This window comes from Anabrus simplex, chromosome 3 (genome assembly GCF_040414725.1).
Source record: "Anabrus simplex isolate iqAnaSimp1 chromosome 3, ASM4041472v1, whole genome shotgun sequence".
Classification (NCBI taxonomy): domain Eukaryota; kingdom Metazoa; phylum Arthropoda; class Insecta; order Orthoptera; family Tettigoniidae; genus Anabrus; species Anabrus simplex.
Window position 1 is genome coordinate 337,616,878 of NC_090267.1, and position 26,650 is coordinate 337,643,527.

The following is a 26,650-nucleotide window of genomic DNA, read 5'->3' on the forward strand; positions in this document are numbered from 1 at the left end:
TGTCTTAATATAATTCAAGATAAAAAATAGCTGATGGGGCCATAATAAGGAGATATTGAAACAGAATAGAATTCTCCAAATCTCCAAACATAAATTTGTAAAAGAATGGATAACCTCATTATCAATGATATTGATGGATACAATTTAGACCAAATAGAGACCTCCAAATATTTGGGGTCGATATTATCAAGCAGAAAGGATAACAAATCTGATGTGTGTTTTCTGTAGTCTAAATAACAATAACCTGCTCAAATTGTGACTGATACTAAAAGAAAATATGCTTCATATTTACACCACGTTAGCAAGACCTGTATTGCTGTAAGGATGCAAGACATGGGTGACACCACCAACCTTCAAAGAGTAAACTGGTGCATTTCAGAGGAGGGTACTGTGGAAATATATGGCCCAATCTACAATACAGAATCTGGAAGATGAGAAAGGAAGACAAAGGAAGGCTTGTACCAGTGCTTTGGGAAGGCGGACAGCAGTCGGATAATGGAAAGGAAAAGGCTACAGTGGCTTGGACACATCCTTAGAGCAGAGGGCTCTCTCCCAAATCACATGCTTCACTCCTTGCCTACAAGGAAATGTCCACAAGGTTGTCCCCAATCAAGATGGAAAAGTCATGTGATACAACTCTAGGAAAAGTCCAACCAACAGCAACATTGGAAGATGCGAAGGCATCTGTGATTTCTGTCTGAATGTGTGACGTTACTGGGGTTACTGTTATTGTTTTAATCTGTGATTTCTTTCTGAATGTGTGACGTTACTGGGGTTACTGTTATTGTTTTAATATCTGTAGCAGCTAACAAAGAAAGGCTCCAATCACCTTCTTCAGAAGCACACCCTCTCTATGGATACCACTCAGACACACAGAGGCTAAAATCTAGAAAAAGTTTTCTCAGTACATCAGTTAACTTTGAGGGGAAAGCAGAGAATGCTAGGGTCAAAATGTGGAAAGAATCAACCACCTTTCCAACTGGATAGAGCCGAAGGAAAGTCTTCCATGTGGACACCAGGAGAAATGGACAGTATGGAAAGCACTTAACAGACTCCGCAGAGAAGTCGGCAGAACAAAAGTAAACTTGCGGAAGTGGGGTTTCTCAAGTGATTCATCACTTTGTGATTACGGAGAGCAGCAGATGATCAAACATCTACGTCATAAAAGACACACATATGCCTATAGGAAGTTGTACACTGACTGACAGAACAAATGCAACACCAAGAAGGAGTGGTTCGAAAGGGATGAAAGTTGGGGAAAAAACAGAGACGGCACGGACGAATAATTGATGTTTATTTCAAACCGATATGCAGGTTACACAATGCGCACGGCATCGACTCAGTAGGATGTAGGACCACCGCGAGCGGCGATGCACGCAGAAACACGTCGAGGTACAGAGTCAATAAGAGTGCGGATGGTGTCCTGAGGGATGGTTCTCCATTCTCTGTCAACCATTTGCCACAGTTGGTCGTCCGTACGAGGCTGGGGCAGAGTTTGCAAACGGCGTCCAATGAGATCCCACACGTGTTCGATTGGTGAGAGATCCGGAGAGTACGCTGGCCACGGAAGCATCTGTACACCTCGTAGAGCCTGTTGGGAGATGCGAGCAGTGTGTGGGCGGGCATTATCCTGCTGAAACAGAGCATTGGGCAGCCCCTGAAGGTACGGGAGTGCCACCGGCCGCAGCACATGCTGCACGTAGCGGTGGGCATTTAACGTGCCTTGAATACGCACTAGAGGTGACGTGGAATCATACGCAATAGCGCCCCAAACCATGATGCCGCGTTGTCTAGCGGTAGGGCGCTCCACAGTTACTGCCGGATTTGACCTTTCTCCACGCCGACGCCACACTCGTCTGCGGTGACTATCACTGACAGAACAGAAGCGTGACTCATCGGAGAACACGACGTTCCGCCATTCCCTCATCCAAGTCGCTCTAGCCCGGCACCATGCCAGGCGTGCACGTCTATGCTGTGGAGTCAATGGTAGTCTTCTGAGCGGGCGCCGGGAGTGCAGGCCTCCTTCAACCAATCGACGGGAAATTGTTCTGGTCGATATTGGAACAGCCAGGGTGTCTTGCACATGCTGAAGAATGGCGGTTGACGTGGCGTGCGGGGCTGCCACCGCTTGGCGGCAGATGCGCCGATCCTCGCGTGCTGACGTCACTCGGGCTGCGCCTGGACCCCTCGCACGTGCCACATGTCCCTGCGCCAACCATCTTCGCCACAGGCGCTCCACCGTGGATACATCCCTATGGGTATCGGCTGCGATTTGACGAAGCGACCTACCTGCCCTTCTCAGCCCGATCACCATACCCCTCATAAAGTCGTCTGTCTGCTGGAAATGCCTCCGTTGACGGCGGCCTGGCATTCTTAGCTATACACGTGTCCTGTGGCACACAACACGTTCTACAATGACTGTCGGCTGAGAAATCACGGTACGAAGTGGGCCATTCGCCAACGCCATGTCCCATTTATCGTTCGCTACGTGCGCAGCACAGCGGCGCATTTCACATCATGAGCATACCTCAGTGACGTCAGTCTACCCTGCAATTGGCATAAAGTTCTGACCACTCCTTCTTGGTGTTGCATTTGCTCTGTCAGTCAGTGTATTTATTGCTCCTGAATGGAAAGTTTGTTACTTTTAGTAAATTAGTGTCTTTTACTAGTTCTACATAAGAATTCACGGTTTCCTTGTAGTGGTTCTGTAGCTGACCCACTGACACTTGTCTTAACCCTAAAACTGGCATCTGTCAAATATTCAACACTTTGGTCCCTGCTGTAGAGGCACTACCAAATATTTGACATGTTTGTATTTCACCACATAATTTCCTCAATTCCAAACAGATGTCATCACAGTATATTTTTGGTTGTTTCCAACGTCCACAGCAGCCGTGAGTTTAGTTTTATTGATAGTTCAACCTCTCTGGGTGCAATTTCACAGAAATAAAGGACTACAGTTTTCTGACCATGTTTGAGCACCATTATTGTAGTGTTTGTAAACGAACCATCACGGGCTCTGTTTTGCTATTCTATATCATTTTAGTTTTCCGTTCAGTGAGAGTTATTTACTTCTGTATATATATATCTTTATTGTTATCTGATTGATTATATACATATTTAGTGCAGTGTGAGTGTCTAAATTTGGCATCTTCATTACGAAAAATTAGTGATGAAGTATGGTGAAATCTGTTGGAAAATGAAAGTGATGGATCTGACTTTGAGGATACTGAGAATGAACCAACAGAGTTGGATTTGGAATGTGTATCAGCTATTTCCTTGCATCAACTATCGGAAAGTGAAAGTGATGACAAGCCTGCCATACAGCAACCTATCGTAACAATGTGGTCTAAGATCACGCCTCCTGAGCAAGGCATGCCAATGTAGTTTCCATATTTTCAAGAATATAACTCTCAGTCATGAAACTTTTGCTAGTGCATTATAGGTATATTATTGACAACGTGTACATTTCAGTTTGTTTGCGACATGTTTCAGTTTATAAATAGATGTTTCTTCCCTTAGGGAACCTGAAATATTTGTCCCGAATGAGTAAATTTCATGTACAATAAAGGACCATTTATAGCGGTATTATGTTTCAGTTTTGTGTAAATATTATCAAAAGTTTCATTATTATTATTTTGAATTTAAGAATGACACTTTTTTGAATAGACTGTCTATTTTTCTGGTCGAAACATTACGCAATTTCGTATCAACATGACAATCCTCAGTGTATTTAGCTTTACGTACATATATATAACATTGCAGATTTATTTCATACCTCGTGAACATTTTGTATTTTATTTCAACAAGTAAAAGCAACCAAATATGGCTGCCACTGCAAGATTTAACATTGTTAGTTCTAGGGTTAAAGCAGGAAGTATTTGCTTTTTCTATCTTTCCATACATAAACTTCCAAGCAAAAACATTATTTCATAAAAAATACACTTTTGTGTACATCAATGTTATAAACAGTTGGATATTACTCAACAGTTTCGAATAACCATGGAATTAAAAATATCTAGAATTAAATTTTCTTTGGAGTTGAAGTTTTCTAAAATTACATGTTTAACCTTTTACGTGCTGTGTTACCAGTTGACTGCTTGGTACAGTACCTCAGTGCTGAGTTTTTTTTTCATTCGTAGGTAAAAAAAAAAAAAAATTTAAAAAAAAAATGGAAGCCTCAATTTTTCATTTATTTATTTATTTTATTTAGCTTAAAATTTTATAAATGTTGGTTCTTTATAAATCTAAATGCAAATGAAAAATCCTACACTTATGTTCAATATTATTTTGAGAGAACACAACATTACACTTCTTGTGCCCATGCGTACATCACCTTTATACAAAGTAAAGAGCCCAAAATAAAATTATTTCTTAAAATCTGTAACAAGTAATACATGTAACTCCTTACAAGTACATAAGTTGATATTTTAAAATCCTTTCTAAACCTGGAATGTGGTGACAGCTCAATGTTTTCCACCAGTTGTTTGTGATACCAATTTGTTTCATCAACAACCAGCTGCACCAAATCTAATGGCATATTAGTTTTTAAAAAAATCAATGATTTTGGGGTTGTCATCAAATACTACTTGGCTCCCAGAGTCTTCACAGTTACTTGAAAGTCTGGTGGAGAAAAGTCATCCGTCTGCCACGAAAAGTGATGAAATAGCTTTTGAACTCACCGTGTTTTTCTTCCTTAGTTTAGAAGGACGCTCTGTTTCTTTCTCAGTTACAATATTTTCAGCACACTCTGTATCATTCTCACTTTCAAAATCGCTTAACAATTCATTAAAATCATCATTTTTATCATCCCTTTCCACTGTGGTTAATAACTTTGATCTGAAATAACATCGCTGCGAGAGCAACTAGCTTGTTGTTCCATCATTCTTGTTTACATCACAGATGAGCTCCACAGAAGTCTACCAAAAGCTCTGTAAGTTACTTCCCGAAGCTATAAGCTGTGATCAATTAGTTCTACATAATGCCCAACAGATGGCAGAACATGCCAGAGATCGAATTGGCACTTGAGAGTGAACCGGGTAACTAAAACAAAATTAAAGTTCTCATGCACTATCTATAGATGGGCTTGTCAGCCTGTCTATAGGCGGGCATAGCACTCATCGAAGATAATTTACAGAAGGAATATCTAACTCTAAAACGTGCCATCTGCCCATAATGTCCTACTTGCAATTTATTCATCATCATCATCATCATGTAACCCTTCCAGCGTGCCAGGTAGTGTGGTGCTGAACGAGCTCTCACCAGCGGACACACATATTCTCTCTCTCTCTCTCTCTCTCTCTCTCTCTCTCTCTCTCTCTCTCTCTCTTCAGTTGGGCCAGCCATTGTTTCCTTGGTCATTCAATATGTCCTTCTGCTGACTGTTCCATGTACGCATGTGGTATTCAAGTGCCTTGCATTCTCCTTACATGCCTGAACCATTTAAGTCTTGCACACCTTAATCTTTCTTCCAGAGCATGCTCCACTCCCAAACATGAACTAACATCCTCATTTCTCATGTGATCGTGCTGAGTTTTCTGCATGGCATTCCTACAAAATTTCATTTTACAGGCCTGCAGTTTACTAAGGTCTCTAGTCAGCAACATTCACATTTCTAGGCCATATGCAAGTATGGGAATAAGATATGATTTATACAAGGACATCTTGGTTTGCAAGGGTATCTTCCTGCCCAGATCAGGGGATGTATGAAGTTATAGAATTCAGACCCATTGGCGACTCTATTAAATACTTCTTGCCCTGCTCCACCCTTCTTTGAGACCACGCTCTGAAGGTACAGTACTTGAATTAGTGTACTGTTGTAATGTACTGTCTGTCAAGTTGTATTTGGCAACCAATATTATCTCTACTCATTTTTGTTTTGCTCACTTTCATCTTATGTTAAACTTCGCTACTCATTTGTTGAGCCGGTCTTGTACCTCATTTTCTGTCTCCCTCCACCCCACTAAATAGCAACATCAACAGAGGGGTTCAGCGATCTGTGACTGAGATTTTAATTAATTTTGTCTGGTATACATCAAATGTGTCAGCAGAGACCTTTTACATGCTGATATTGTACAACATGGAGTGTCGAATGGATATTTTTCTGCCCTTCAAAAATCTAACTACCTCTGCTGGGTTTGAACCCGCAGTCTTGGTATCCAGAGGCCAACGCTCTCTGCCACTGATCCACACGGGGAGCTAGTGATATTAATAATCATTAATAATGCAACTATGCCCTCAACATAAGTCAAATGGAATAAATCTCTCAAAATCTGGGAGCTAGTGGTTAGACCCCTGCACGGATCTGGATATCAGCGAAGTTAATGTCTTGGCGGATGCAAATGTATGCCAGTTTTGCTGATAATTTCTAAATAATGATGTTTATTGATTTTCACTCAGGTAAACTCCTACTTTTACTTGTGGTTAGGCGACCCTTGACATTGGACCAAAAAGCCGTAAATCTGACCCAAAACTGGCTTCTGCCCGCAATCAGTGGAATGAAGAAACAAAGGTCAATACGTCGGTAATTGTCCCAATAGAAAATCCCTCATAAACCTGTGACTGTAGGGGTTCTGGTGCCAGGTGTCAGGCCTACCGTATTATGTTAAGAGATCTATCCGTTTCAATATCTTGGGTGTAAACTGTAGTTAAATATTTATAATATCCGCGAATAACTATTTTCACATGTGGATAACCATTCACAGATGCGGATGAAGGAAGTCCGGATGCGGATATTATTTCGTATATCCGCGCAGGGCTCTACTAGGGGTTACCACATGTTATTGCATAGTCTTGGTGTTTTAAATTCTAGACAATTGTGTGTTGGATAATTAAAAATAGAAAAAGAAAGATATTTTCAAATTCTTTACTACTGATTTTAGTAAAAGAGGCTTTGTCCATTATTATTCTACCATTTGGACTTGTTTAACTTTTATGTATACAAAAAAAGAAGTTATCAATACTAACCTGTACAGGTTTCCGAGGGCTATGGTCCGGAGGAGCATTTTGCGGCTGCCTGGGAAAAAAGTTGGCTAATCCCCAGCACCGTTTGTCATCCTCTTCAGCTGAGATGGAAGCCAGTGATGGAAGAACTTGATTACCAGCAGGTTCTCCGGCTGGTACAGAACTCTCGTTGTCAGATTCCTCGCTGCTTGAGCTGCTATCTGAGCCGCTGACAGACTCCTCCGAGTCGCTGGATGAAGATGCGAGGGGAGACATGGGCGCCACAGGTTCAGGGGGTTTCTGAACACTAAGAGTGTCAGGACTAGCATTTACTGGTACAAGAAGCCTAGAATGAAAAACAAAACAGTAATCTCATAAGTTCAAACAAGTTATAAGAAATAACTTAAGGTAATAGTACTTCTGTTAATGACATATTAAATGCAGAGAACAGTTTTGTGTTGGCAGAATATGTTTTAGTATTGATTGTACTCAATCACTGGAAAATAGGATTAGGTTTTAGAAAGAAACACAAAAGAACGTTTGTATCAAGATGGTCTGCCTGACGCTGACATGTCATATCAGGGTCAGTGAAAGGTCTTCTTGAAAATACAGCTGCCTCTCAATGTCAACTAACTAATTCCGACATCATTCAGTTCCTCTAGATGATTTTTTAACCTTTACGGCTGTAATATGGCAATCTCTTAGCACCTGTAGAATTAAAAATCTATCATCTAGACCTTGGACAACCAGATCTAGGTTTCCTAAGAAAGGTGGTGTGTTCATGATGCCTTACTGCTCTAAGCACACTTTTTGGCGATGTTCTTAGGATATTTGCAACATACCAGAAGCTGCACCCTGCGTCAATTAGTGCTACAGCTCTTGCAGCATCTTCCAAAACTCAAAGCTATCTCTTTCACAGATCGCAATCAAAACTGTGTATAAAGCTTATATAATACACACGAGGACCCCCAAATATGAATAATGAACAACAACCAAGCATATGGACAACAAAGAACCATGATGTTAGTCTTAGGAAGTGAACTCAATCGGCGCCAAGGGAGAACAATGAATGATTTTCAGTTTTTGCTACTTAAGTGTATCCCATTCCTCAATACAACGATGTAAGATAACAATTATGAGGATATATATCATGGGTAATATCATTCTAAGACAACTAATTGTAATTACTTACAAAAATCTAAGTGGTACATTTTTTTTTTTTTTTTAAACAATTGACTTTACGTCACACCAACACAGATAGGTCTTATGGCGATGATGGGATAGGAAAGGGCTAGGAGTGGGAAGGAAGTGGCCATGGCCTTAAAATTAACGTAGAGTTCCAGCATTTGCCTGGTGTGAAAATGAGAAACCCCAGAAAACCAACTTCAGGGCTGCCGACAGTGGGGTTCAAACCTACTATGAAAAGGTGTTTGAATCCACTATCTCCTGAATACAAACTCACACGTATGTGGCCCAAACTGCAAAGGGACTATCATTTTTCTATGTAACACAGATTTATATTAATTTTTAGGTAGTCTAGCACAAACACCCATCTAAAGGGGTCATATGAGAGTTTTATGAGAGTGTACAATAATATACTTCCACCTTTCAAAATGAGGAATTGTGGTGTTCTGTCACATCATTGGAAAATTGCATCATTTGAGATTCCAATTCTGTACCAGGAACTCTAGAATAGATTCCCCTTCTTTCCTTTCCAGATTTTCTTCAGGAAAGTGCTGACAAGAGTACCTTATATCAAGTCATCAAGAACTTGCCTCAATACAAGACATAACATACAACAGTTATGTAGTTGTCCGGACAGGGTTACCTGCTACGGGAGGGAGTAGACCGTACAACCAACGACTTGACGCAGAGTGCTGGGAGGCGGTAAATAACTCGACCCTCTAAAGGTGCCAATGACTTTGGGCAGAGGAACTCTTTTACTTGGGTGCTAGTCCCCCAATGGAAGAAATGCCACTGAAACACAGCAGGCAGCATCTGTTGTTCCAGGTTAGCGAGAGCCTGGCAGTTGGTATAAAATGTCTGTGGGTGTGGCAAGCCCATTATAATAACAGCATCAAAGCGGATCAGAATAAAGATCCAAGGAGTACCCCAAAAGTGATGTGCATCTGTTATATTTCCAGGGAGGTGCAAGAAGTGGATGGAATTCAACGATCCACAGGCCGACCAGGAGCTCCCTGTATAAGAGTGACCGAGGAAGAAGAATGCACACTATCACTGCTTCTTTTCCCCAGTAGATTGGTATCTGCAACAATATTCCAAGCTATGTATACATCATCATCCAGGGCTTTTCATTTCATTGCAGTTCTTTTCCTTGATGTTGTCCGACATTTGGCATCTTTTTCTTCCTCTTCCACCACTCCTTATACTCCATCCTTCAGCAAACATTCCCTTCTCAAAACAGTGTCCAACCCTAAATCATTTATCTCTTCCTAATCATGTATATCATGGACAATCTTTCCCCTTGCTTTTCACATATTCTCTTCATTCCTTTCCCTGTCTTCCCATTTAACTCCTTCCATTTCCCTCCATATTTTCAGCCCCTCCAGCCTCTTCTTGTCTGATTTCCTTAATGCCCAAACCTCTGCATCATATACAATACTTTGCAAGCATCCCTCTCAAATTTTTATCCAATGGCCCACATAGAAATTTTGCTCTTCCCGTTGAAACCTTCCTTCACAATTGCAATACTTCCTTAATTTCCACTGTACAGGTCACGAATCAAACTTCACAAATACTTGAATTTTTGACTTGCTCTTATCCTCCCTATCTTATTACCTGTTCCTCAATGATCATGATTTTGGCCTTTTTCTTATTAATTCTCATTCTTTGTTCTTTTAGCTAAACGTTAAATTCTCTCAACATTTATGCCAATTTCACTTTTTGCCAACACAACTATATCGTCTGCAAAACTTACACCCACTCTCTGGCCTCCCACACAGACTCTTTTTCTTCTTCTATAAAAAGGTAGGAATGTACAATGACAAGGAGTACTTTCTATATATGACTTGATATGTTATTTTTTTAATTACATATGGATCCATTGGGTTCCTTTTCTTCTTTTGTGTTTATCCTGTGGTCCAAGCAACTGACATCATAATTTAGTAATTAGAAAGTGTTACTTACTGGAGATAATGTAGGTTCGATCCTCCGTCTTATAGCGATAAGGTAATGGGACTGGAACGTAATGTTGTGAGGACAATTGAGGAGTATTTATAGGCCTTGGACAAGCATGCAATCCATCGCATTCACAGCAACGTGAATGGCACTTACACCCAGGCACGGTGAGGTATCAGTTTTACTGACATGAGGTGAACTTCATCACTAAAACTAAACAAGATGAAACTACATGGAGAGTATACTGCTTAGTATTCAATGCTTAAAATTCATGGTACAGGATATGTTTAGTATTAGTTATTACATTTTTCCTTGGATACAAAACTCAATAGCCATCAGATTCATTGAGCTTAATACACAATTACTGAAATGATACTGGAATTAATGTTCCAGAAGGAAGAATAAACTAAATTTCAAACGAGTATAAATCGTTTGTCTAACAATTATTTTAAATGGAATATTGCAACTGACATTTTACAGAGCCTGTTAAAGAATAATTATATAACAAAACAATAAATAATCTGAACAAACAGATGAAAACGTGCCTTCTTCCTCCTCCTCCTAGCATTTTCTACCTGCTGCCGAGTCCACTGTTCTAATCTTGGCTGGCCATTTTGCACGGTCTTGGGATCATGTGGTCTTAAGTCCAGAGTCTTCATATCAGCATTCACTATGTCATGCCAGCACTACTTTGGACATCCATGTAGTCGTTGCCCATTAATTTCAAAGGTGTGGGTGAAATTGGCAACTGTTCCAGGTGCAGCACGCAGGACGTGACCATACCATTGGAGATGTTTTTCCTGTGCCTTCTCACTGATGGGTGCAATGCCCATTTGCTGGCAGACGATGTGGTTTTTGACATGATGCAGGAGTGTGATGCCCATCATCCAACAGAGCATACACATTTCCATGGTGTGTAATTGGCACTCTGTAGCTTTACCAGCCGGTCGACATTCAACACTATAAAACAACAGGACGTACTATTGTGTGGTATATTCTGGACTTCAGATGTAGTGGCATCCTTCTGTCGCAAAGTACGCCTGTGATTTCCCTCTATCTCATCCATGCTGCCTTTACCCTATTTCGCACTTCATCCCACCATCAGTCTGTAGGCGAGATTCTGGATACCTGAAGCTTACGGTCTTCGTTAAGGTCTCTCCATCAACCTGAATTGAGCCGTTGTTTGGGATGGTTTCCAGGTATTCGGCCTTCATTTTTGTTCAGTCTATCTAAGACCGTATTGTGAGAGAGGGCTGTTCCAATCTTCAACATGACACTGCAATTCAATTCTGAGGTATCAGCAAGTGCAACATCATCTGCGTATAAGAGAGTCCAAGGGAAACTCTTCTGCAGGTCCCGTGTAATTGTGTCCATGACGAGAACAAAGAGCAATGGGGACAATGTGGAGCCTTAGTGTATACCGGCTTTCTAAGTGTCGTGGATGACTAAAAAAAATTTGTCCATTTTCTCATAGAGCAGCACCAACACCATTAAGAAGAGAACTCATTGGAAATCCCCTCTGAAAACTGCAGTTCTACCTTTAAGGGGACATGCTGATTAACATTACTGGCAACTACAGTAGACCTCAACGAGTTGCACTTAATACAGGAAGTTCACTTTGAAATACCATATAGGTTTACTGCAACTTGAAAGTATGGTGAACTTTTCACATCAATATGTCAGTGGGTGCTTTTAACAGACGGTCTTTAATTGGTATATAGATTTCAATCGATTGAATGTCACGGTGCGATTGATGAGTGTTGTATCAGCTCTCATCCAAATAAAATGGATGCAGAGTATTATTAGCAGGCAAATTGAAAATCTAGTATAAAATTAATTCTAGAAGTGCTCTGCATGTATGCTGAGAGTTTTAATTTGTGTTCCTACTCAGTCGAGCCATTCCTTGAGATGGGCTGTTAGCAAAAATCAATCTATAAAAAAAATATATATATATAAAAGAGAGAGAGAGAGAGTGTATGCAGAGATACAACATTTTTAACACAGGTAGGACAGGGGTCCAAATGCACCTCGAAGCTGGATTTTTAATTTTTGCATTCGGTGGCGAGTAATGAATGAAAAACCGGCAGAAAACACATGCTGGGATATAACAATCCAACGTGCTGTCACCAGGATTAAATGCAAAGATTCACTGTCGCTAGGCAAAGTACATCATATAGGTAATACAAGTCAAGGAACTATTTTAAGACCATCATTCCGGTCCCCGACACGAAAAATCATATTCAATCTGTAATATCCGGAAGTGTTCGTCTGTGTGTTTTTGTTATAGGTGGGTACAGCATTTCACCGATCACTCTGCAAATAACCTCACTCCTTGTGGGTGGGGTTAACTTCCAACAAGTAACCAGGGGAACCTGATCCCTACAGAGCGCGTCCCCAGGTGGTGGATAGGGGGCCCCTACAGTATGTAGGGCTGGTTGAAATAACCAATACAACCCGCAGACCAACAGGTAGCCCAATTCCTGGGGGTTTTAAAATACTGGGACACCCTCTCTCCAGGGGTCATAAATATGGAGTGCCCTTGCCCTGGGTTAAGGGTGAAGACCTCAACGGCATCTACGGCAGAGAAGATGGACTTTGGTACGGTGGAGATGGCGGAAGAGACAACCCATCCTTCTGGGGTGTACAGATGGAACCTACTGCCTTGTAGGACGAGGAAGGCATCCTCAAAGGCTAAGGGAGTAAACCCTGAAAGAAAATCCTCTTATGCATTAGGCCTAGCACGTCAGCAGGAGAGTACAGTCGCTTTCAATAAGAAAAATAGCCTCAGAAAGAAGATTATAGACTGGACTGTCACATCCTCTCAGACAATTGTAAAGTATGATGACCGTAAGGCTGATGATATACAATGTTCTGAAAGGAAACCCCAAATAAAAAAGAGACCCAAATACCGAATTGGAACTATGAACATTCTATCATTAACTGAAAAGGTAGAACAACTCCTAGACATGATGGATAGAAGAAAAATTTCAATATTGGGATTAAGTGAGACCAAATGGATAGGGATTGGAAGTAAGACACTTCGTGGAGGATATAAATTATACTGGAGTGGACAGGAGAAGGTAGCGAAAAATGGTGTTGGATTCTTAATTACGAAGGGACTGATGTTACAGCTGAAGTTATCTGCAAAAGTGATAGAATCATTAAAATGTTCATGAAAATGGAGAGCACCGAGTACACCGTCATGCAAGTGTATGCCCCACAGACAGGCTGCATTGAGGAAGACAAAGAGAAATTTTGGCAAGACCTGGAAGATACAGTTAATGAGGAAAATGTTGTTGTTGTTATTATTATTATTATTATTATTATTATTATTATTATTATTATTATTATTGGAGATCTAAATGCGCAAGTTGGGGTAGACAGACTTGGGTACGAAAACATCACTGGTCCATATGGATTTGGACAAAGGAACCCAGAAGGAGAACTCAACTATTAGATCTGTGCAGAAGAAATGATCTTATAATCAAAAATACATTCTTCAAAAAAAAGAGACAGTCACAGAATAACAAGGTACAGTTGGGATGGCCAGTATAGAACATTGATTGACTACGTAATAACGAATAAAGATGGTGGCAGGTACATCACAGATGTAAATGTCATCCCTAGTGAAAGCATGGGCAGTGACCACAGATTGTTGGTAGTAGACTTCAAACATAAGACTAATGAAACACAGAAAACTATTATGAAAAAACCAAGGGTTAAAACTTGGAAGTTGCAAGAAGTCCAAATAAAGGAAGAATACAAACTAAGGATTCAACAGAGTTTGCCGAAGGGTGAAGTAACCAGCGTTAATGAAGAGTGGAAGGCCTTCAAAAACACCTTTGTGGGAGAAGCCAAAAACCTATGTGGAGTTACAAGTTCTATCAAAAGAAAAAAGGAGACACCATGGTGGAATGATAGAGTGAAAACAGCGGTGAAAGAAAGAAACCAAATAAAGATGGCACTGGACAAGGAAAAACAAAAACAGGGAAAGAACAAAATGAACAAGAAATACAAAGACTTCAAGGAGTATACAGGAACAAGAAACTTGCTGTAAAGAACATTGTAAGGGAAGAAAAAGAGAAGAAATGGAATGAGATGCAGACAAACTGGAAGAGGACAGTAGAGGAAATAAGAAATTGCTATACAGAGTAGTGAAAAACAAGCGAAGGGATCAAGAGACCATAAAAGCAATAGAACGTGATGATCGAACTCTGGCACAAGAAGAGGGAGAAATTAAACAAGAACTCAAGATCTATTTCGAAAAGCTGCTGAATGGAGATACAGGAAACCTAACAATGAATAGAGGAGAGCCAAGTCGAGGAACCACAACTGAACCACCAATTAGGCTTGAGGTTGAAAATGCGCTCAAGAGCATGAAGAAAGGAAAGGCAGTGGGCATAGATGAATTAAGTGCAGATATGCTGAAAGCAGCTGGAATTCCAGCAATCCAATGGCTCTACAGACTGCTCAACAAGATATGGGAGTAAAATACTATTCCTCAGGACTGGAAGATGGGCATCATTGTAACTCTGTTCAAGAAAGGAAGCCGACGAAAATGTACTAATTACCGTGGTATCACACTATTGTCTCAAACATCAGCAAGACCAAGACGGTGGTGATGAAAGTGTATGGGGAAGGAGCAGAACCAATAGTCATGTTAAATGAAGCCCAACTGGACAGCGTTCCAGTTTTCAAATACTTGGGTAGCGTTATATCAAATGACAACCTAGCAAAACATGAGGTGAACAACCGAATCAATAAGGCAACACAATTTTACCCCCAGGTAAGACACCTGCTGAGGGATGAGCAAATACCCATGAAAAAAAAAATGACATTGTACAAGTCCTATTATACACCAATTCTTACATACAGTCTCAAAACCACAACACTGACCAATAGAGATAATTCCAAACTTCAGGCAGCTGAAATGAAATTTCTACACACTATGATCCAGAAAACCAGGAAAGACAAGATTATGAATGAGAAAATTAGAGAAGAACTAGGAATAGGTGATTCTCTCCTCAATTAGATTCAGATATCAAGACTGAAGTGGTTTGGTCACATGAAGAGGATGCCAGTAAACAGAACTGCAAGGAAGGAATTTGACAGAAAAGTAGAAGGAAGATGACCCATGGGAAGGCCACGAAGGAAATTGATAGATTTAGTTAAGAACGATGTACTGCTGAGAGGTCATGACTGGGACAAGTTGGTGGAGGAAGAATGGTACAAGGACAGGATGAGATGGAGGAGGCTCATATACCACACCCGGGAAACTGGAGATGGTTTAGGATGATGATGATGATGATGATGATGATGATGATGATGATGATGACTCATGGCCATGTCAAAGAGCAATTCTTGCTGCAAGAAATGAAGCTGTCAGAGTCATCAACAAGCAACATTAACAAGAATGAACCGGTGTTCTACTGATTAACAAGTCTATCTACACGACACAGATGCGGCTGTCAACTACACAACAGAGCTTTTGAACAATTTGGGAGTCACATGGATTACTCTCTTAGAGAGGAAGATTGTGGCAACGGTTATCATTCTCAGGAATATGAATCCTCCTTCCCTCTGAAATGGAATATGACTCTCAGTCAAGAAACTGAAGCCTAATATTACTGAAGCCACCATCATGACTGGATATGCCACAGGCGAAGTAGTATTCATTCCTGGGTTTAAATCATCTCTTCGGAAATACAGTTTCAATTTAGACGTCTGCAGTACCCAGTTTGTTTAACTTTCGCTATGTGCATCAACAAGGGTCAAGGGCAACTGATTAAAGTTGTAGGACTCCATCTTCGGAAACGGTGCTTCTCCCATTGTCAACTGTACGTGGGTTGTTCAAGAAATGGAAAGGCAAACACACTAAATATCTTATCTCCAAATGGATAGACACTTAATATAGTTTGTACGTAAGTTCTATAAGGAAAAATTAGTTTGTTTGTTAATGCCTTATATATTGTTTTAATATTATTTGTACCATCCACCAACCTGGTATCTTAAGCAATGAAAGAAGCAATATTATATTAAAAATAAAATAATGTACTTCATGCAATTTATGTAAAAATTGCATGTGTTAATTATATATATATATAATGCTTTTAAATACACCGTGTAAAGTATCTAACGGTTGAATAATTAAACACGGGCGAAGCCGCGGGTACATGCTAGCTAATTAATACAGGGTAACACATTTTCGGAATGCGTAGCAGAATTCAAAGAGTGTCTTCTACCTCTTCTAATCTACTGATCATGTAGGAAACCACCATTTAACTATGCCGTTCAATCTTTCTTTCAATTAACTAAAGAATACCTTTCCTCACCATATCAGACGTTCGTGAACAGAATGCAAATGAGATCAATAGGAGCGTTCATAGAGAGGTAAAATCGCTGGAGGTCGAACTAGTTAACAATAACCCACACCTATTTTAAGCTATGTATATTAAACTGAAACGTTTTATTAAACAGGCGTTAATCCAACCACAGAATATTTTCCGACAGCAACAACGTGGAAGGCTCGTTTCCTCGTAGCAACTTTCTACTGTGCTAGCAATATTCCTGTTTCCGTCAGTATTTCAACAGTATCATATTGCCTAGTTAAGCACACACATCAGACTTTTTGATAACATGTGAAATATATTCGGAGTATAAAAAGACCAGATCGCATTGAGTCCTACACCTACTTCCGCAGAAAGGGGAAAAATCTGGAGAGCCGTCTTTCCTTCACTGAACGGTCAACCGCCAACAGTAGGAAGTCCGGAGTGTATAGAGTCTACCTGCCTGAAGAACAAGTTCTGGCGGAAGCTTGAAAGGGTTGAATAAACAAATGACGAGTAGGGGAAGACAAGCGAGCAGCTGCTAGCATGTGTTCTATTGCGCAATTCTCATTACGTCATCCACAAAGATGGCTGCACCGTAACATAGTGCAGAAGTACAGTATATGACACGCACAACAAACGCTCTACGAACGGTGCTGGATGGGTCGGTGACCTGCACAGCTCCGCAGGGTATAAACAAGAACCAATCGTTTTACTTATTTCGCCATACTCGTAACACACACCACCGAATAACGAACGATGATACGCAGGTCGTTATCATCTGAAGCCAAGTAACTAAGGCGGCAGAACACTGCGCTAGCCTTCTGAAGTCAACTGGTGGGTTCGATCCCGTCTCAGCTCAATGGTAACTGAAGATGCTTAGCTTCATATTGGTAAATTTACTGGCAAGTGTCCGACTCGTTGGCTGAATGGTCAGCGTCCTGGCCTTCGGTTCAGAGGGTCCCGGGTTCGATTCCCGGCCGGGTCGGGGATTTTAATCTTAATTGGTTAATTCCAATGGCCCGGGGACTGGGTGTTTGTGCTGTCCCCAACATCCCTGCAACTCACACACCACACATAACACTATCCTCCACCACAATAACACGCAGTTACCTACACATGGCAGATGCCGCCCACCCTCATCGGAGGGTCTGCCTTACAAGGGCTGCAATCGGCTAGTACTAGCCACACGAAATTAATTAATTTACTGGCAAGTAAAAGAACTCCTGCGGGGCAAATGCCGGTACTTCAGCGCCTATGAAAAACGTAAAAGTAGTGGAACACAGTGGCGTGCGCGAGGGGGTGGGAGAGGAAAGGTTCCCGCGTTTAAACCCTCCCTGAACATCTGAACTTATACTTTTTAACTGAAAAAAGAAAGCAATTCAGAAACAACTGAATATACAGACATGAGAGGTGAATCATAATTTAACAATAATTAAAATTGCATCTGATAATATACGAAATGTGAGGAATATACACTACCATGCACTCGTTCTTTCTTCATTCCTTTTTTTTTTGTGACTATACAAACGAACTATTTATTTCAATATATGCCGTCTGAATATACATTTGCATAATTCCACAGAAAATAAATGGAATGGCACTCCTGAAAATACAATAATTACACTACAAATTCAGAAGGTGTGTTGAATGAACTAATGACGAAGAGCCATTTAGACATTGCACTGCGATTCCCAACGTTTACTGACAGAAGTTTACACTTGTACATATGTTGTGCCGGAACTTGTATTCAGCACAATAACAGAGTAAGGTGAAATGGCTGGGTTGAGTGGCTCAGGCGGTTGAGGCGCTGGCCTTCTGACCTCAACTTGGCAGGTTCGATCCTGGCTCAGTCCGGTGGTATTTGAAGGTGGTCACATACGTCAGCCTCGTGTCGGTAGGTTGACTGGCATGTAAAAGAACTGCAGAACAAAATTCCGGCACCTCGGCGTCTCCGAAGACCGTAAAAATGTATTTAGGGGGACATAAAGCAAAATAACATTAATTATTAAAGTGGAATGGAGCAATATGTCAGACATCTTCATAGAGGTAGAATTCAACATCAAGTTGTCATCCCGAGTGAATGTCATACTTTCATTAATTAAATCTATTCATTTACGCGCTTCAAGACCTAGTCGCACACAGTTGTAGGAAACAACTAAAATACCAGTAAATTACATTTGAATAACCGGTCTTAAAAAAGACAAAGCGATATTCTGCGTACGCCACTGACGGAATGTAAAATAAATTTTAAAAAATAATCTTTAGCACGCTTATAGGGATAAAAAATAAGTCACATGAAAATCAAAAAATGACGCGAATCCTCGATAACAAATACTTGACAAACTACCTCGTAACAGGAACTTCCCAATCTGTCTAGTCAGCGACACAGCTGCGTGGACCAGTGTAATTAACTGTTCCTCTTCGCATTACTCCAGACACAACCACTAAGTCCACTCAGCTTTCATGTAAGATCATACACAACGCCTACGTTGTTTCCGAAACAGTCGAATTCGTATGGGCGTAATAACTTAGAACTTGATATCACTTCGATAAACATATACTGTATGATAGAAGTCTTTCCTAAACAACATACTTTCCGCTTCATTCGGCAATATGCAGCTGTTCTAGAACCTAGCGTATACACGATGTACCCAAACATGTCGGAAGTAATTGGGGTGGGGGTGGGGAAAACAAACAAACATACACACACCTAGACCTAGGGTAGATCGTTTACGAGTTACAGATTTTCCAACTTGGTACGGGGAAGTACCGTATAGTGGTACATCCCACGTCGGGTAGTCGCCATGTTTGTGTACCAGCAGGGATAATCCATTCTAATAGAAGAAGTGCTTTAAGTGTCCACCATGCGTCTGAATGCACCGCCTCGTGGATCGTCGGACACGTTCGAACTCTCCAGGCATTGAACGTATTCGATGGCAACCTTGTTCTACACGTCGACGAAGTACTGCAATACCCGTAACGACAAGCTTGACACCAAACTTAATCCTAAATACCCACGTCCACCCCACGCCCCCACCCCCTACTTTTAGCTAAAACCCACTCGTAAACGATCCACCGTAGGGCATATATTCATAGATTTTGTTTTTTGTTTTGGCGAGTACTATCTGCCCCCTAATTACTTCCTACATATTTCGGAATACCCTATATAGCCAAAGAGAAGACTCCTTAAACGCTAAATTAAGTACTGACAAATATACTAGTTCTCTCTTCATATCATATCCGTTATTACCGCTGTTTAAAATTTTGAATGATGTCGCTGGCATAATACGTCTCAACAGAATGCCAACAAGTTTATTTCATAGAGCTTGTGACTTCTCGAAGGTGAATTCGAACATTTTTCGAGTGTTGGAAAAGACATGCAAACCATCTCATACTATCAGATTACCATACGCTCAATTTAATTTATTGATGATTAAAACAAACCAACGAACAACACATTAAATCTGATATAATTTCATACTGTAAGCATGCCAAATTTCAAAATAGGAGAAAGTAAAATCTTACAATAATTCTAATAGACAGAATTAAGTCCCTCTTTCGATAGATAATATATATGACCACCACCTGAGCATCATGTCAGTGTACTTACGGTGGCTCCATGTTGTCCGTAGGCGCTGGGCTGGTGGTGGCCGCCAGTTTCTCGGGTTCCTGGAACACCAGAACACCTTAGTAAACAGGCTATACGCAGTGCTACACGTTAAGTCATCACACCATCTTAACTCACTCACCTTGTCTTCCACATCACTGTCATCAGAGAGGGACAGATCCAACAGGAGGTCCCTGAAACACACATAGGAGCATTACTCCAGAGCTATATACTTGCAAAATAACAGAACAGCAACATATTTTACAGGCCTCTTTCATGCAAGTTACACCTTCGTGACATGCGCTGAATATATGCATCCGAGATAAAAATGAACTACGATCATGAATACATCTGAATTTACGAATTAACGGGTTATGAAAAAGTTGCCAACTCGTACTCTTCACCACCAAACAGATCACACCACTTGGACAGAGAGAGAGAAGGTGGAAGAAAAAACTCGGAGAGAGAGAGAGAGTGAGAGGGGATAATTTACGACAGTACACAAAGAATAGGCTTAGCGGTGGAAACTGGTGTAGTTGCTTTCCCCAAGAACGGGCGGGAAGTTCCGAACAGGAGATGTACAGGAGTAGGTACACTATGTATGCCTGTATGTATTTTCTTCCTCCTGGCCTTCTGCTCAGTTACCTGGGGTCGGCACCTCGAATTAATTTAACCTAGTTTTACGGCCGGATGCTTTTCCTGACGCGGAAGCTATGCAATCGAATGAAGTCTACTCTTGAAGATGAAAATTTAGGTAAATTTGCAGATAGGAGAGCTACAAAGCGCTTTTAAATTCATCGAGGAAAGCTGATACTATCAAATTCATCAAGGAAAGTTGATATTATCATTAAAATAAGATGGTGTCAATAAGTACCAAATTGAATGCCACATTATTTCAGAACTGTATTTAAAAGAATAGACCAACTGGAAAAACCTACGTTTAAATATAACAAGCACATTGCCCATCTTAAAGATGACTGACAGTAAGGGCAGGCTCTGTGATTTAGACAACGCCGTGAATAGAAAGTCCCCCATCATCTTCGTGGTTTCCGTGGTAGTGATGGCAAAACGAACTGGGTGCCCGAACATTCGGTCACCCAGTTTGTTTTTTAATGAATTAATATATTTCCGTTGACTTCTCAAATGTAATGTTTTTCCTCTACTACTGAGACTATTTGGAAGATGTTGGTATAAGCAGCACGTTAGCGTTTTACATGTATCAGATACATTTCATAACAATTAAATGTTTACTCCCAGGATTGTATGCAGTTTGAATGACAAATCTCTACCAGATCAGTTGCCACACGCTTCACTGAGCCACCTGTGGAATCTTGAATTTGTAAAGAAAAGTACTCGCAGGTTGCGGTGATTACGAGACAAAGACAGCTAGATCCTAAACTCTTTCTTCGCTGACCTTAGACTCACTTCTGTCCGTAATGCTCCCCAAATATTCTGTACTGCACTTCGTTGATTCATGGTTGGGTATTTGTAGTTTGTACAGGGTTGATAACGTCATTTGAACAATGCGGCTTCTTATATCGAGCATGCAGATCAAGAAGGTGTCCAATTTCGCGTTCTTCTGATAAGTGGAAGATCCATATCGAACTGTGTGTGCCACCGCAAACAAGCTGAAATGCGAATGGAATCCCTCCGCACACATTCAATATTCTCAGCTGTTGTCTATGTGTTTGTTAGTATAGTTGCCCATCAACAAAAGTCTCTGATCGGACGAAAGAATATATAAGGAATTTTGATCAAATAAAACATCATTACACCGTTGATCCCCATACACTAGATGGAAAACTCGCTACAGTCATTTATCGCTGAGTAGGAGTGCTCTCACTTCGGAACGATGTGCCGATCTGGTCGTAAAATAATTAACTTTATCTTTACCACGTTGCCCGAAGTGCATCGTAGAATAGGAGTTTTCTCACTCTGGTCAACAGCGAAACTTATGCAGTTCGGGGCTGGAAAGGTGGTTAAAGGGGGTTAAACTAGAACCCTCAACAGGTTTGTTCTATTCATATTCTCACAAAGGGGCCCCACCAACGAAGTTAGATTAACACGTAGAAGCAAAGAGAGGAGGGAGGTCGAGGGGGGCGGGCAGATGTACATCCGAACGATGGGACGAGAGCGCACCGTCCTATGCAGGGAGCTGTGCTCTTTACGTCAATTATTTAGCGAGTGCGTTTTATACGTCAACCAACATAATTATTATGATTTTTTCTCGTAATGCCCTGTACATGAAAACAGCTATCACAGTATGAGGATGACTACGAATACGACGATAATGAGGATGAGTAGTGCGGTCTCCGCCTCTCGACGTCACCATTACGTCATCGCATAAAGAGCCCGACGTATCGATTTCCTGGTCGCCCTTCCTGTGAGCTCTTTGGGGAGACAAAGAGCTGTAATAAACAAGAATCAACAATAAGGTAGTTCTCACCACAAGGTCAACTACTCTTCATGGAGTGTACAACTTTAACTATTTACTCACAGCAGCCCGACAAGACGAAACCCGCCACGTGGTAGTGCAATCGTATGCATTTAAGCATTATGTCTAGATCAATGCACATTTTTAAACATAGTTTAATTTAACTTCCAAGTGGTAACTAAATTGTTGAAATAATTCATTTCATACTTTTAGATTAATTTTCCGAATTATTTATGAGACTAGCAAGATGAAAATCATTATTTTTACAGTTTAATTTAAACGGAGATTTACGGAGCAAATTCGCTTTGTGTACGGCAATACAACAGATTTTACTGTTCCAACATTCCAAATCATTTTCAGAGTACCTTCAATCAGTCATGAAATAAACAGTAAGACTGAAAATATGGAGTCTTAAAGTATCATTTAGCTATGTCCGGCTCCATGGCCACAGGGGTCCCGGGTTCGATTCCCGGCAGGGTCGGGAATTTCAACCATAATTGGTTAATTCCGCTGGCACTGGGGATGTGTTGTCTTCATCATCATTATTTCATCCTCATCACGACACGCGGGTCGCCTACAGACGTCAAATCAAAAGACCTACATCTGGCGAGCCGAACTTGTCCTTGGGCACTCCCGGCACTAAAAGCCATACGCTATTTCAATTTTTCATTTAGCTATCAGCTTGCATTCGGGAGATAGTGTATTCGAGCCCCGCTGTAGGGCAGCCGTGAAGATAGCTTTCCGTGGTTTCCAATTTTCACACCAGCAAATACTGAGGCTGGACCTTAATTACGGCCACGGTCGCTTCTTTCCCATTCCTAGTTCTTTCCTATCCCGTCGTCGCTATAAGACCTATCTGTCGGTGGGACGTAAAACAAAAAACAAAACAAAGGATACTTATCGTAAGTTCTGGCCCAAAATACAGCGAGAGTTGTGTTCCAAAGAGACCACTTAGATCACTACCTCTGTTTTTTCCTATTTGTTTTACGTCGCACCGACATAGGTCTTATGACGACGATGGGATAGGAAAGGCCTAGGAATGGGAAGGAAGCGGCCGCGGCCTTAGTTAAGGAACAGCCCCAGCTTTTGCCTGGTGTGAAAATGGGAAACCACGGAAAATCATCTTCAGGGCTGCCGACAGTGGGGTTCGAACCCACTATCTCACGGATGCAAGCTCACAGCTGTGTGCCCCTAACCGCACGGCCAACTCGCTCGGTACCTCTGTTCTAGTACACAGAATCAGTATATTCGTTTACGAAAAACACAATCGTAGAATTCCGAAACCTCGATGAGTAACCCTATCGACTAACGAAAGGGAATGGTCACGAATGGCTAGGACATCTGATGTCATCCCACACTTCATTAACTAAATACTGTTCGAGTTGGAAGAGAACCAAGGATTGTACAGTTAAATAGAAAGATGTACAAGCGCCTAGCACAAACCACGCTCAAAAGTTGTGCGATCCTGAGGAGACCCTGGTCCGTATGTGTCGCTGCAGCATTTTTTTTTTTTTCGTAATTATTTGGGGTGATTGAAGAGGCCACGTGAAATACTTCTACGATGGCTGATAAAGAGAACTTTAAAAACCATTCCTCATCTCGAATATGTTACGTGAAATGCTCTAGAGCAGTGGTATTCAAAGTATGGTACGCGAGGCCGTCTCAGGGGGTTCGCAAACTTATCGTAGCTTCAGACTTCTCATTTTAAAATAAAATCTTGTTTTGATTTAGTGCTTTTGTCTACCACTATAGTGTCCCCTTTCCAAACTATTCATTCTAAAATGTGTGTCAGTTTGTACCTCCCATTGACTAGGTATGTAAAAATGCATACTTCTGCTGCATCGCTTTTTAATTTATTGTTTGTTTCGAAATCCACCCATTCACTTCGATTTTTATTCAGTAGCCGTGGATGTACTGTAGTGTAATAGTAATTGGTGCATCAATAATATTCGTATGTACAGTACATCGCTGTTAAGCAATGGAAGAAAACCTCGTAATTCCACTCACTTGAAAACCACTTTTCTCCATCTGCCTTGTGAAGGCCTGTTGCTTTGCCTGAGGAGGGAACAGAAGACTCCAAACATCAAAAAGCACTGAAAAGAGTTTAGCTCGCTCATGTTAAGTAAAATTGCTAACCGCTCAGTTTTGAGCTGCTTCTGTAAAGTTTACTCCGAAGGAGTTACGAGGTTTCCTTTGCCCAGTGACGATTATATACATTTTTGTTATTATTGGGGAACACGATATGTAGCGCCTTATCTGCTTGCCTGTCATCCATGGTGTTCCTGGGGTGGGATTTTCAGTTTAAAATCCCGTGGTGTCAGGAAGGCCACAGCTCTTTCATGCCTCAGTGCGTGCAGGGACCCTGAGCAAACAGGATAAGCTGCAGAAGATTGTTATTGTTATTATTATTATTATTATTAAATCCAGCCATCATCATTTGCTATTTATGCTATAATAGCAATTTACTCGTACTTCGAGGCTACGAAGGTAAAACAATTGGATTTTGGGGGAAATCCAACCAAAGAGTGCGAATACCACTGTTCTATAGAGAACTGCATCAGCACTATTTCTACGACATACCGTTTCAAAAGACGTCACGGGGCATAACAGACGCAGGACTTCACTGTCAACGTCCTTCAAGCCTTACGTCTTTAGCTCAATCATCACCCGCCTGGTGGTCTTGATCGTTAAGGCGTGAAGTCTATCTGGTCTGACAACGAGGTCAGCTGGTTCGAACCCCGTTGGTGGGATAAAATTCACCATCGGAATATTAGTCGTTATGGTAGGAGGGGGGGGGGGTGGCGTACAATTTCTATAGATAGCGTGCCCAAAAGTATGGATTCAATCCCAAACCTCTCCGCAGTCTTCATGTGGAGTGAAGGCATATGACGCTCCTGACGGTGATTCGTCCGTCAGATGGGATCTTAAGCCTCGAGCAGACTCCTTGGTGTTATTTGACAGGAGTAGACTATGTGCTAACACCGGGTTTCACCTCCCCCTAACTCATTAGCACTACCATCACCACCAGTCGTGCAGGTCGCCTATTGGAGTCAACTAGAAAGGCCTACACCAGACCACATAACACAAAACCAAAACTCCATCACTAGCAGGTTCAATAGGAATGCTGTCTCATCCGAGAGAGGCAAATGGAATCTAAACAGAGATTGCCATTCTCGACGAGTTTAAACATTTTGGTTAGCCTCGGATTGTTGGGGATTCTTTGAAAATGTCATTCCTACGCGTATACGCTCTTAGTGAATTCCAGGCCCATTTTAGACCGTCAAGGATATTATTATTATGAATAACTTTATTGGCCACATTGGACCACTTAAGTCTTCCATGTACACGTTTTATTTGAAGGTTGTACTGTTTGATTCTTCTTTTCTGCCCAGTACTTCTTCATTCGTTCCGATCGCAGTGGTCTTTGCTATTTGCTTTACGTCGCACCGACACAGATACGTCTTATGGCGACGATGGGATAGGAAAGGCCTAGGAATTGGAAGGAAGCGGCCGTGGCCTTAATTAAGGTACAGCCCCGGCATTTGCCTGGTGTGAAAATAGGAAACCACGGAAAATCATCTTCAGGGCTGCCGACAGTGGGGCTCGAACCCACTATCTCCCGATTACTGGATACTGGCCGCACTTAAGCGACTACAGCTATCGAGCTCGGTCGCAGTGTTCGTAATTCGTCTGAAATCTCTATAGGCCTTCTGTGCATCATTTGAAAATTCGTGTTCTGAAGGGTGGTAATTTTATCCTTGTTCTCTGCATCGGAAATTTCAAGTCCAACTGTTTTGAGAACCTCTTGAATTTCTTTGATCCGATGACCTCCTGTCTTCTTTCCCAGATTTCTCATCACTAGTTGTAAAATCCTGTTTCTGATAATCGTAAGATGTAAAAGAAATGAGATTCTTTTTTTCTTCATCGTGCTGGTAACTGGGCCAATCTCTCGATAGACAATTACACTGGGGAGGATTCTCACGACTCCTTCAACCTGGTACTTTTTTTATTTATGCAAGTTCTAATAACTCTTCTTTCAGTTTTGAGGAGCTGATCAGTTATTATTTCATTTTTTTTAAATTTGCAACAAGGTTTCGCAAGCGTAAGTGGGTTCGGGCAAAGTTACAGTTTTGTAGTGTTGGATCTTAGTGTCTACTGACAAGCATTTTTTGTTATAAGTTGACCAGGTTAGAAATTGTG

General features: G+C 41.2%; 1 protein-coding gene across 2 annotated transcripts in view; it reads right to left on the bottom strand.

Moving 5' to 3' along the window:
* Window positions 1-26,650, bottom strand: part of lilli (lilliputian) — a 544,716-nt gene that overhangs the window by 67,189 nt on the left and 450,877 nt on the right. For both annotated transcript variants that reach the window (XM_067143209.2, XM_067143208.2), the window contains exons 8-10: window positions 20,159-20,210; window positions 20,020-20,078; window positions 6,967-7,288 (exon numbers count right to left, since the gene is read on the bottom strand). In XM_067143209.2, the coding sequence (XP_066999310.2) occupies window positions 6,967-7,288; window positions 20,020-20,078; window positions 20,159-20,210 (433 nt within the window). The remainder of the gene's footprint in view (window positions 1-6,966; window positions 7,289-20,019; window positions 20,079-20,158; window positions 20,211-26,650) is intronic.